Here is a 13,429-nt window from a genome sequence, read left to right on the forward strand (position 1 = left end):
GGTACTGTACTATATAGAGCCCTGTCTCTCTGGTACCCTGTTCTCTTTAATCTGGGTACTGTACTATATAGAGCCCTGTCTCTCTGGTACCCTGTTCTCTTTAATCTAGTTACTGTACTATATAGAGCCCTGTCTCTCTGGTACCCTGTTCTCTTTAATCTAGTTACTGTACTATATAGAGCCCTGTCTCTCTGGTACCCTGTTCTCTTTAATCTAGTTACTGTACTATATAGAGCCCTGTCTCTCTGGTACCCTGTTCTCTTTAATCTGGGTACTGTACTATATAGAGCCCTGTCTATCTGGTACCCTGTTCTCTTTAATCTGGGTACTGTACTATATAGAGCCCTGTCTCTCTGGTACCCTGTTCTCTTTAATCTGGGTACTGTACTATATAGAGCCCTGTCTCTCTGGTACCCTGTTCTCTTTAATCTGGGTACTGTACTATATAGAACCCTGTCTCTCTGGTACCCTGTTCTCTTTAATCTAGTTACTGTACTATATAGAGCCCTGTCTATCTGGTACCCTGTTCTCTTTAATCTGGGTACTGTACTATATAGAGCCCTGTCTCTCTGGTACCCTGTTCTCTTTAATCTGGGTACTGTACTATATAGAGCCATGTCTCTCTGGTACCCTGTTCTCTTTAATCTGGGTACTCTACTATATAGAGCCCTGTCTCTCTGGTACCCTGTTCTCTTTAATCTGGGTACTGTACTATATAGAGCCCTGTCTCTCTGGTACCCTGTTCTCTTTAATCTGGGTACTGTACTATATAGAGCCCTGTCTCTCTGGTACCCTGTTCTCTTTAATCTGGGTACTGTACTATATAGAGCCCTGGCTCTCTGGTACCATGTTCTCTTTAATCTGGGTACTGGAGTTTAGGATTGATCAGATACACTGAGAAATACAGAACTGTGTCTGTAGCTTAATAATACACACACTTCCACAGACAGGCTCAATGTACACTCACTGGACCCTAACCACACACATACTACACACACACACACACACACACACACACACACACACACACACACACACACACACACACACACACACACACACACACACACACACACACACACACACACACACACACACACACAAAGACTTAAAAGGCAACTGCAGGTACTGATCCAAAATTACAGTAATTTGTCTCATAATTCATGAAATGTCTTCCACTCTGACTACTCCCAGGTACAGTCCCAGTAGTGCAACAGCCTGAGGTAGTCTCTTCTAGTCTTTTCCAATGTTTTGGTTCCATAAACATCATTGTTGGCTCTGACTCAGGAATGCTCTGTGGGGAATGTAGAAGCACGGAGAGATTCTCAGAGCTGAGATCCTCTTTGTCTAATTAGGTTCTAACTCACATGAGATGAAATGGTAGAAGGCCCTTCCTCACTACACGGTGACACATACAGCAACAGCTGATGGATTGAACTAAAGCTCAGGTGATGAGGTAGCCCTGCCTAATATAGAGGACGTGAGTGGGGCTCACGGTCACGTGATGAGGTAGCCCTGCCTAATGTAGCGGACGTGAGTGGTGCTCACGTTCACGTGATGAGGTAGCCCTGTCTAATGTAGCGGGCGTGAGTGGGGCTCACGGTCACGTGATGAGGTAGCCCTGCCTAATGTAGCGGGCGTGAGTGGGGCTCACGGTCACGTGATGAGGTAGCCCTGCCTAATGTAGCGGGCGTGAGTGGGGCTCACGGTCACGTGATGAGGTAGCCCTGCCTAATGTAGCGGGCGTGAGTGGGGCTCACGGTCACGTGATGAGGTAGCCCTGCCTAATGTAGCGGACGTGAGTGGGTCTCACGGTCACGTAATGAGGTAGCCCTGCCTAATGTAGCGGACGTGAGTGGGGCTCACGTTCACGTAATGAGGTAGCCCTGCCTAATGTAGCGGACGTGAGTTCACACTCACACAGTGAACACCCCAACTTTACACCAGACATCCTCTGTTTACACTCACACAGTTTACACCCCAACTTTACACCAGACATCCTCTGTTTACACTCACACAGTGAACACCCCAACTGTACACCAGACATCCTCTGTTTACACTCACACAGTTTACACCCCAACTTTACACCAGACATCCTCTGTTTACACTCACACAGTTTACACCCCAACTTTACACCAGACATCCTCTGTTTACACTCACACAGTGAACAGCCCAACTTTACACCAGACATCCTCTGTTTACACTCACACAGTTTACACCCCAACTTTACACCAGACATCCTCTATTTACACTCACAGAGTGAACACCCCAACTTTACACCAGACATCCTCTGTTTACACTCACACAGTTTACACCCCGACTTTACACCAGCCATCCTCTGTTTATACTCACACAGTGAACACCAACTTTACACCAGACATCCTCTGTTTACACTCACACAGTTTACACCCCAACTTTACACCAGACACCAGACACATCATGAAATGACATCATCACACATTATGTAGGTGAGCAAAATATGGCCTGAAGAGTTTATCTCCCCTCTCACCAGGGGACACACACACACACACACACACACACACACACACACACACACACACACACACACACACACACACACACACACACACACACACACACACACACACACACACACGTATCACGTATGACCAGTCTGTCTTCTCTCTAGTCCAGAGGTAAGGTTGAAGTTTCAGTTTCAGCCTTCATCACTTTCATGAGTTCACGCTGGTTGTTTTAAGTTCTGTCAGTGGACAGCTGTATATAGATATGAACTAGCGAGCATTACATTTGGCATACAAGGCTGTGCAAACTAGAAGTCCCATGATAAATGTCTATAATAGCAGTGTGGAGAAACTCCCCCACCAGAACGACATGCAGTAAACTGTATATATTCCCCAGATCTGTCAACCACACAATGAAGTAATGTCTGGCCATTCAAGCCATGAAACACGTTCCTTTACTTCAAGCTCTATCTGTTGAGCTGTGTGCTGTTTGTATAGATACGAGCTCAGTCTTACTAATCCTGGTTATCCTTTAACAGTCGGTCTGAGGGCAGCTGATGCTCATATCCTGTTCCCTGTGGGTCTGAGATAGGCAGCAGGGCTGTCAATGAGGAGAAACATGTTCATTATAGGAGGTAGACCTGTGAGATGCACTACTGACTGATAAGACTGTAAATGACTGCCACAGCAGTGAGCAGATGGGGGACTGACAGCAAATTGAATAACTACTCTGGAGTACGTGCGTTCATGCCTGAGATTGGAGAGACAACCGCGATACAATTTTGATTCCTGTTTTACTTCTGAACTGTAGTGAAACTGTTGTTCGCTTTATCTACTTCAGAAAGAGGAAGTAGGCTTTTGGAAGTGTAAAGAAAATGATGCAGACAACTATAGTTGGCACTAGTTGCTAGAACTCCAGTGTTTGATCCTAAATACAATAGTGTTGTTTGGATGAAATGTTTTATCAAGTTAAATAAAGGTGCAATTAAAAAAATAAACATGGATATGATTAATGTAAATTAATTAGTTGTACCACATCAAACAAATCTGCTGGAAGATATTTCATACAGTAAGCAACATTTATTCAGACATGCTTTATAAAGCTACATGTTAAACCGTGTCAAAAATGTCTACAGGCGTATAAACCTTATCAGGCCAATTATTAGTAAGAGCATTTGTACAATGAAATATATTACATAACAATATTACAAACCTCAACATACATTTGCAACTCAGCTACAGCTATAAGCCAGTTTGAGGGGATAAATGTATTATTTTTCTTCAATGACGGACCAACCAACCACAAGGAGTGTGTGACAAGATTATTAACTTAAATATTAAGTAGTTCATAAGAAAATGTGTTATGTGCAATTAGATTTTCAAAATAACAATAGATGAATTAACATAGTATCTACTGTTAGACCTAATAGTACAACTTTAAACTTTAAAAATATAAAACAAATCATGTTTACATATTTTACTTCCTAAAGTCTTGGACAAGGCATTATCATCCTTGCTATGCATTTGTAAAGGACAAATGTTAGGTAGGAACCACATTTGAGTTCACATCAAAATGGATCAGATCCTTCTGTTTCAATTGGTCAATACCCAATACCCTCAAACCTATGAAGCAGACCAAGGTTAAACCTAATGCTAAGATAAAGTAAGAAAATACTTGACAAAACAAAATTTCATAGCCTTAAAAGCCCCTTTAAAACAAAATGGATGCCACTAACTGTCTAATACCACGGTCCTTCAATACCACTTAGCTTCTAAGTCTTAGTCTGTTTTAGCACATAGCAACACCTAGGAGTGCATTTCAGTGTGATACAAATGATCTGGTCTCTGACTAAAGAGAGATCTAAAGAAGAGAGGAGATCAGTCAGGAAGTGGCTAGTTCCTGTGTGCCCTATTTATAAGCCAAGTGAACGGGGCTGCTTTCAAGAGCACAGGGTAGATACAACACAACGTTATTTTGGTTAGGTGAGAGTAGATACAACACAACATTACTGGGGCTAGATGAGAGTAGATACAACACAACATTACTGGGGCTAGGTGAGAGTAGATACAACACAACATTACTGGGGCTAGGTGAGAGTAGATACAACACAACATTACTGGGGCTAGGTGAGAGTAGATACAACACAACATTACTGGGGCTAGGTGAGAGTAGATACAACACAACATTACTGGGGCTAGGTGAGAGTAGGCATCATAGGTTCTGTACTCACTTTTACAGTAGCTCAGTAATCATACCGCCTACACTCTTAGAAAAAAGGCTTCCAAAAGGGTTCTTTGGCTATCCCATAGGATAACTATTTTTTTGTTCCAGGTAGAACTCTTTGGGTTCTTCTGGGAAAGGGTTCTACATGGAACCTAATAGGGTTCTACCTGGAATCAAAAGGGTTCTTTCTGTAACCAAAAAGGGTTATTCAAAGGGTTCTCCTATTGGGACAGCCGAAGAACCCTCTTAGGTTCTAGATTTTTTTCTAAGAATGTAGTTCCTGTTTTGCAATGTGCAATCTGAAACCTTTTGTGAAATGGTATATAAACCTAGCCTGTATAGATATTTGCCAAAACAGAGTTAGGGGCACATTTGCTATGCATTTGGACCTGGTGAAAAGTTTGCACCTGTTTTTATTGGATGAAACACCAAAGCTCGAACATACTTCATAAATGATTCACTTTCAGATCCGTTATTCTTGCCTTTTCATTGAACCTTTTATGTCCAATTCCCTATGGTAAACTTACTGCGCAATCTTGATACCTGATGGTAAACGTACTGCGCAATCTTGATACCTGATGGTAAACGTACTGCGCAATCTTGATACCTGATGGTAAACGTACAGCGCAATCTTGATACCTGATGGTAAACGTACAGCGCAATCTTGAAACCTGATGGTAAACGTACTGCGCAATCTTGATACCTGATGGTAAACGTACAGCGCAATCTTGATACCTGATGGTAAACGTACTGCGCAATCTTGATACCTGATGGTAAACGTACTGCGCAATCTTGATACCTGATGGTAAACGTACAGCGCAATCTTGATACCTGATGGTAAACGTACAGCGCAATCTTGATACCTGATGGTAAACGTACTGCGCAATCTTGATACCTGATGGTAAACGTACAGCGCAATCTTGATACCTGATGGTAAACGTACAGCGCAATCTTGAAACCTGATGCAAAGTGCAAATGTTGAATAAATGGGGCCCTTAGCGGTCAGAAGGGAGGCTTGTAAAATAGGTGTGGTGTCAAATTTGATGTACACTCTGCCATTGAGATTTGGACTGGCAGAGCTTGTCTCAGACATTTTATAAAATACCTGAATATTCTTTTAACACTTGGAAGTAGTTATTCAAGACAAATAACTTCAAATATATTTTCATGAACTACATAAACACAACCCACCGTATACATGATTACTTCAAATGTCATCATGGTTTGATTGGCAAAGAGGACTTCAGAGGAAACCAATCTGTATCCATTCAAAACGTGGATTACAAAAAGTTGCAGGCACTTCCGACATCCCCTAAGACTTACGCCATTTTGTAACATCCTTAAATGTATCATTAAAAAGTTTGATCGGGGGTTGTAAGTATTCAAGTAAATATCCTTGGGAAAGTGATGATGATTAATGTGGAATGTTTAAAAAAATGTTTAAGTACAAAAAGTACAATCAACCTGCATTTGCAGGAGAAAAGTGAAAGTGTAAAAAATTGCACTTAGCTAAATCTCAGCAGAACACTTGCATAAATATGCTGCATAATCAGCCAGAATAAGAAAACACCTGTCGTCCTTCAAAGCTACTACTTTCCATCACCATCAATCAATACATTTTCCCTACTTCTCCTTCATATTTAACAATCACCAGCTGTTTCTCTTGGCAGTATTCTCAGAATGTTTTGAGTCTTTCATACACTTGGCCTGCCTGAGGAACTGGTCTGCTTTCCTCAGCTTCTCCATGGCTCTGGCTAGCAGCTCCTCCGGCGACCTGTCCTCCAGGCCATCGTCCCCCGCTAGGGCCGAGTTCTGCCCAACCTCGGTGCTCCCTTTGGGGACGAAGCTCCCCAGGAGCTCCCCTGTATTTTCCAGCTCCAGGGCCACTTCATTTTCAAGATCTGTCAAGTCTTGAGGACCCACGGTGGCCTTTGTCACGGCCACGTCTGTGATTGGCTGGTTCACGTTTTCACCCAATGAGGCCTCAGAGAGGAGATCCCCCAAAGAGGTGGACATGAGTTTGGCTAAGGGTTTGAAGGGGATGGGGGGACAATGGGAGGCCTGACTGACCCTCACCTGGAGGAAGGTGGGGTGTAGGCCAGAGGGATTGTCCTGGGGGGTCTGGGTCATAGAAGGGCAGTCCTCCACAGTGCTGAGTCCCAAGCTGTTGGGGGTCTCCGTGTCTCCATCTTGACTCTCATCCATCAGCGCGTCCAGGCCAGCTTGGCTGCCCATTAGGGCAGCGGTGGAGGCCGCCAAAGTGTCCCTGCTCTCTGACCATTCTTCGTCGACATCGATGTCCGAGTGTTGGCCGCTGTCGACTGACTTTTCCTCCTCACGCTCACTCTTCTTTTCCGGGGAGAGGTGGCAGGACACGGGGCTGGAGCAGGAGCTGTCTGGCTCAGGGTCACTCAGAGAGAGAACTACAACTGGGAACTCAGACTTAGTCGCAATGACCACAGGAACTTTCAGGTCCTCTGTTTCTTCAGTCGGGCTGGTTGTGGTCACCACGGCTGGTGTTGGTGAAGTGATAGAGTTGAGTTTCTCTCCTGGTGTGGTGGTGATGATGTTGTTCTTGGTTTTGTCTGTCGCTTGGTTCTTAGGCTCGCTTAGGTGGACGTCTTGAGCCACCACCACTGCTTTGGGAGGAGGGAGGACGACGGGCTTCTTCTTTATGGGAGGTCCGGGAGGGCCAGGGCTCTTTTTGATTGGCTCCGGTGTCTGAACTGACGGCGTTACTGTGAGTTGGGAAGACTTCATTGTCTGAGGTTCTTCATTGGGTGATATATCCACTCCACCACTAGGAGCATACTTTTGTTCTTGAGCCATGGGCTCGGCAACTTTCTGCGTCTCTTCTTCTATGGTGGTGGTGGTGAACTCTGGGTGGTCAGTCACAGAGGGTTCAACTTTGACCTCTAGGGGGGTCATGGGTGTTGTAAGCTGAGAGGAAGGAGACTCCTTCTCATCCTCAGCCCCCTCAGGGATACTGCTTTGTTGAACGTCAGATGCAATCGTTTCAGAACCCTCTTCCTCCTCCTCTGCCTCATCCTCTTCACTTTTCTTCCTCCTCCCACTAGCCTCCTCTGTACCCTCCTGCACGGCTGTCTGAGTGGGCTTCTTGTCTTTGGACGGTGGGGTGGGCGGCCTGTGTTCCTGGCTGGATTGGGAGGCCTCGGCCAGGTTGTCTGTGGAGCCGCCGATGGGTTTGCCGGGAGGGGTGGGTGGTGGTGCTGACTCGACCCCAGACTCGAAGCACTGCTCTGGGCTGCCCTCGGGGCTGGTGTTCCTGGGGGGCTGGTCTCCGGCTGGAGCTGCGGGCTTGGTGTCTTTGGAGGGCGGCATGGGAGGCTTCAGGACCTTGAAATCAAATCAAATGTTATTTACTTAACATCTTTCATATGGTTGTTACAACACATTGTAAAATACAGAGAAAGAAGAGGGTCAAACAACAAATGACATGCACCTCTTTCTCAGGGGCGGTTTCCCCAGGTGGTTGGTCCTCGGCAGACACTGTGGGCTTGGCCTCTTTGGAGGGCGGCATAGGAGGCTTCAGGACCTGGACAAAAGAATAACAATGGTTATGTGAACATATATCATATGACAAGTGTGTGTGTTTGTGTGTGTGTGCGCCTGTGTTCACCACAGATGTGTGTGTGGATGCGTTTGGACATGCGTACCACAGGAGGTTGGTGGCACCTTAATTGGGGAGGACAGGCTCGTGGTAATGACTGGAGTGGAATGGTACCAAATATAGCCATTATTATGAGCCGTCCTCCCCTCAGCAGCCTCCACTGATACGCATGTGTATGTGAAACAGAATATGTACTAAACTGTTTTAAAAATGCAACCTTTTTCTCTGGGCTTCTGTCAGTGCTAGTCTCATCAGAGAGTTGGTCCCCTGCAGAAGCAGCAGCCGCCTCGACCTCTTTGGAGGGCGGCATGGGGGGCTCCAGGACCTTCTGGGGACTGGGCTCCGTTTCAGACGGCAGACCTTCGTCAGGGCTCTGGGTGGTCTGACACTCCTCTGGGGCCTCGCTGGGTTTGGACGTGGGGGGCATGGGGGGCTTCACAGCCTTTTTGGGAGTGTCAGTGGTGTCTGTGGTGATGTGGTGTGTCCCGTTGGGTATGCTGGCGTCCACCGCGTCCAGGTCATGACGGAGAATGCCGTCTGATGAGACGTTGGCAACCTGGAAGATGAGGGGAGAGGTTTAAGAGACATCTTATTCCTATGAATTCTATAAACACATAGTACAACATGACGCATTTATCAGCATCACACACACACACACACACACACACACACACACACACACACACACACACACACACACACACACACACACACACACACACACACACACACACACACACACACACACACACACACACACACACACACACACACACACACACCTCTTTCATGTGTATCCTGGTCGGTGGTCTTCTGTTACGGTTTCCTTTCGCCCTTGTGCGTGTCGCATGCTCCAGCTGACTGGTCTCATCTATCTTCACCTGGGAAAACAACCATCAACAAAAAGGAGAAAAAGTTGGCACCAACATCAGAAGAGAAAACAGAGGAAAGGTTTGATATTGGAGCACTGGTACACTAGTGTCCAACACTTTCAACCACTGGTTTCCAGGGGTTCCAAACATGTCTTGTGCCTGGGATTGTAATAAAGATAGTGCTTATACTAGCCTGGTCCCAGATCATGTTTGGAATGACCATAGGAGTTGGCAAGACAACACAAACCGATCTGGGACCAGGCTATGCTTATACCACACTGGTTACGAAACATGCTTTTTAGCATTAAGGAAAACACTTCACCTCGTCAAATATCTTATTCTTTGCTCTGTTGATGCCGTCACTAAAGGCCTTAATCCAAGCCTCCTTCTCCTCCAGGTTCTGAGCCTGGAACTTGACATCATGGACCTGGGAACCAGGAGAACACAGAGCTTAGAACATTAGAACAAAGGCACAGAACCTGGAGAGCTGTCGATCATTCCTTAATTACTATAAAACCTAGAATCAAAAGAAAACACTGCCACTAACCAAGGTGCTGTAATCAAACAGCCAACGCCAAAGAATGTATGTTCATTTTGCCTTTTAGTTCTCCGCCTAAACAACTTGGATTCCACCACAGACGTAATAATTAGAAACAGGGAATTATGAATACATTGCTGAGTGCCAACCTTAGAATAGCGCTGGAGATAACTACAGAATCCAATACTACAGAATTCCTATCAAACATTTTCAACAGAGAATTCTTGCTGTCAATTAAATGTCAAAACCAGGAAAGAAGAAAAAGCAGATGGATAATGATGACACACTGAGAGTCATCTACAAAACCACTGTTCAAAACTAGGGCCAGGATGGGGAATAGAATTTAGATTAAGGATCAGAAAGGTGGGAATCTCCAAAACCACTGTACGAAACAGTCCCACAGTGGAGTTAAGAAACTAGGGCCAGGATGGGGAAAAGAATAGAATTGAGATTACGTATCAGAAAGGTCTGAATCTAAGAAACCACTGTACAAAACTGCGGAGTTAAGAAACTATAGGCCCAGGGTGGAGAATAGAATAGATTAGAAAATAATAAAATATGTAAGAATAGGACAGAAAGGACATACATTCTATTCTATTCAGAGCACTGAGTACAACAGATTAGAGCGAGAAACTAAAAGCTCTGTCTCGGTGGCAGTGCTGGGACATGCACTGGCTGAACTAGTCTGAAGACCATCTTTGTTCCTATTGACATACCTTCTACTGAGGCCAAGCCAGAGAGATAAACAGGGTTACCAGGGAGGGAGTGCAGGGGCATCCAAGTAGCTCTTAACATCCTGGTCAAACCCTCTCTGTCCTTTCACACTGCACGACAACAGCGCCAACTCAAAACTACAATACTGTAGCTTTAGAAGCTAAACTACAATACTGTAGCTTTAGAAGCTAAACTACAATACTGTAGCTTTAGAAGCTACACTACAAATAGCTTTTAAAGCGCCATAAAACAGGTGTGTAAATGCAATGCATCACAGAACATGCAAATATCCACAGCTTTGAGCAGAAATGATGACAAATGTTTTACATAGACGTTTCTTTGTTAGTGTTTGTGGACTTTGGAGTCTGTATTACAGGGGTGTCTGTTGTGAATGTTAAATAGGTTTCTACTTTCTACGGGCCAAAAGCTGACTGTTGTTCCATCCAGACCTGGGTTCAACTACTATTTGAAATATTTAAAATAATTTGAGCATTTGAGTCGGCCTGGTGCAGAGTGCCAGGTGGGAAGGGTTTGCTCTTCACTATTGGTTCCATGGCAACAAACAATGGAACCAAGCACATATAAAGTATTTGAAAGTATTTCAAATAGAATTTGAACCCCGGTCTGGTTCCATCCGCTCAGCATTGAGCTCTCTGCTGTTTCAGGTGACCCGGCGACCAGACAGAGACAGAAATAAAAGTTGGCAAACCAAATGTGCGGAAAGCCCTTTGGTTTGTCTTGAGAGTGCTAGGGCCAGCACAACCAACTGCTTACTTCACACAACTCTCCCTGATAAAAACCTCCTCCCTAAACAAACCAAAACCAAACAGGAAACTAGAGTGCACAAAAACAATAAGTAGGTTACATCCTGGAATACGTTGATTTAAGAAATACACAAATACTAAAGTTTCTCCCTGGACAGTGTGGATGTGTGTATGTATGTGTGTGTATGTGGGGGAGGGGGGGGGGGGCATGTGGGACAAATATTTTGCACCATAACAACAAACATGTATGATTAATAACGCGTCTCCTTAGTTTCATTATCTTCAGGGTTCCTCACTGATTAAATCTTCCAGCGACATAATGAAAGTTCACAGATGTTTACTTTTGTCCCTCTGTTTGTTTTTGTAAAAACTTTCTTTATACAGCCTATTGTTCCAGTGGTGTGCTTGGTGTTCATGGCATCCGGTGTCTTGCCAGGAGCCAGTATATGTAAGAACTGTGTAGTGAAGCTTAACAACGTCTATCTAGCCTCCCAACCCCAGCAGTATTACATGTAGACGTTGTCTATTGGCTGGTCGAGTGTGGGACTTTCTCTATTTTATCAAGTTTATTATGTTTATTTCCACCCTGCTGACATTTTTGAGTGCATGTCAGATATATTCATACTACATACAGACCAGCCTGACTCTAGGAAGTGCAGTGCCTGTCAAAACCCAGTTTAAAACCCAGTTCCAGAGTCAGAACCACAGAGAACCTGACATGTTCAGTGTTTAATGGAAGTGTACAGGCCAGCATATAGTTCAACTTCAAAAGTCTTTCCAAGCTGTTGAGGGCTGCTGCATTAAAATAAAGCTGTGAGCCAAGCAGTCTGACTCACGCTCCTCTCCTGCCTGGTCACTGTATTTAGGAGAGGGGAAAAAGTGACACACACACACATACACACACACACAGACCTCCCTTCCTCTGACATCTGCTCAAGTCGTGGCGTTGGCCAACTCTCCAGTCTCCTCATTTGTTAGTAATACATTCTATTTCACCACTTTGGAATCTTCCACATTTCTTGAGAATTTTCCCACTGTCCTTGATCTGGGCCAAGGCGACCTCAGCCCCACCTGCACACATTCATACAGTCCTAAATGCTTTCAATATGAAATAGGCCTTTTGAGGACACGAATATGAAAAAGGTTAACTTCACAGTCTCTTTTAAATAAGAATCTGAAGACTGGATTTTGAGACTATCAGAGAAACACCATAGAAATACACACCCATTAACACTGTGACTTAGCAGTTATCAATCAACAGTTACCCTCCTGTATCAGTACATCCATCCCCTCCTGTATCAGTCCATCCAACCCCTCCTGTATCAGTCCATCCATTCTCTCCTGTATCAGTCCATCCATTCCCTCCTGTATCAGTACATCCATTCCCTCCTGTATCAGTCCATCCATCCTCTCCTGTATCAGTCCATCCATTCTCTCCTGTATCAGTCCATCCATGCCCTCCTGTATCAGTCCATCCATTCTCTCCTGTATCAGTCCATCCATGCCCTCCTGTATCAGTCCATCCATGCCCTCCTGTATCAGTCCATCCATTCCCTCCTGTATCAGTCCATCCATCCCCTCCTGTATCAGTCCATCCATGCCCTCCTGTATCAGTCCATCTATTCTCTCCTGTATCAGTCCATCCATTCTCTCCTGTATCAGTCCTTCCATTCTCTCCTGTATCAGTCCATCCATTCCCTCCTGTATCAGTCCATCCATGCCCTCCTGTATCAGTCCATCCATTCTCTCCTGTATCAGTCCATCCATTCTCTCCTGTATCAGTCCATCCATTCTCTCCTGTATCAGTCCATCCATTCTCTCCTGTATCAGTACATCCATTCTCTCCTGTATCAGTACATCCATGCCCTCCTGTATCAGTCCATCCATTCCCTCCTGTATCAGTCCATCCATTCCCTCCTGTATCAGTCCATCCATTCCCTCCTGTATCAGTCCATCCTTGCCCTCCTGTATCAGTCCATCCATTCCCTCCTGTATCAGTCCATCCATTCTCTCCTGTATCAGTCCATCCATTCTCTCCTGTATCAGTCCATCCATTCCCTCCTGTATCAGTCCATCCATGCCCTCCTGTATCAGTCCATCCATTCTCTCCTGTATCAGTCCATCCATTCTCTCCTGTATCAGTCCATCCCTTCTCTCCTGTATCAGTCCATCCATTCTCTCCTATATCAGTCCTTCCATTCTC

General features: G+C 45.0%; 1 protein-coding gene across 1 annotated transcript in view; it reads right to left on the bottom strand.

Moving 5' to 3' along the window:
* Positions 1–3,543: 3,543 nt before the first annotated feature.
* The window catches only part of plekho2 (pleckstrin homology domain containing, family O member 2), a 33,871-nt gene continuing 23,985 nt past the window's right edge, over positions 3,544–13,429 (bottom strand). Inside the window, exons 4-8 of the mRNA XM_055900016.1 lie at positions 9,533–9,637; positions 9,121–9,219; positions 8,556–8,894; positions 8,171–8,263; positions 3,544–8,064 (exon numbers count right to left, since the gene is read on the bottom strand). Of these exons, the coding sequence (XP_055755991.1) occupies positions 6,355–8,064; positions 8,171–8,263; positions 8,556–8,894; positions 9,121–9,219; positions 9,533–9,637 (2,346 nt within the window). The 3' untranslated portion in view covers positions 3,544–6,354. The remainder of the gene's footprint in view (positions 8,065–8,170; positions 8,264–8,555; positions 8,895–9,120; positions 9,220–9,532; positions 9,638–13,429) is intronic.

This window comes from Salvelinus fontinalis, chromosome 35 (genome assembly GCF_029448725.1).
Source record: "Salvelinus fontinalis isolate EN_2023a chromosome 35, ASM2944872v1, whole genome shotgun sequence".
Lineage (NCBI taxonomy): Eukaryota > Metazoa > Chordata > Actinopteri > Salmoniformes > Salmonidae > Salvelinus > Salvelinus fontinalis.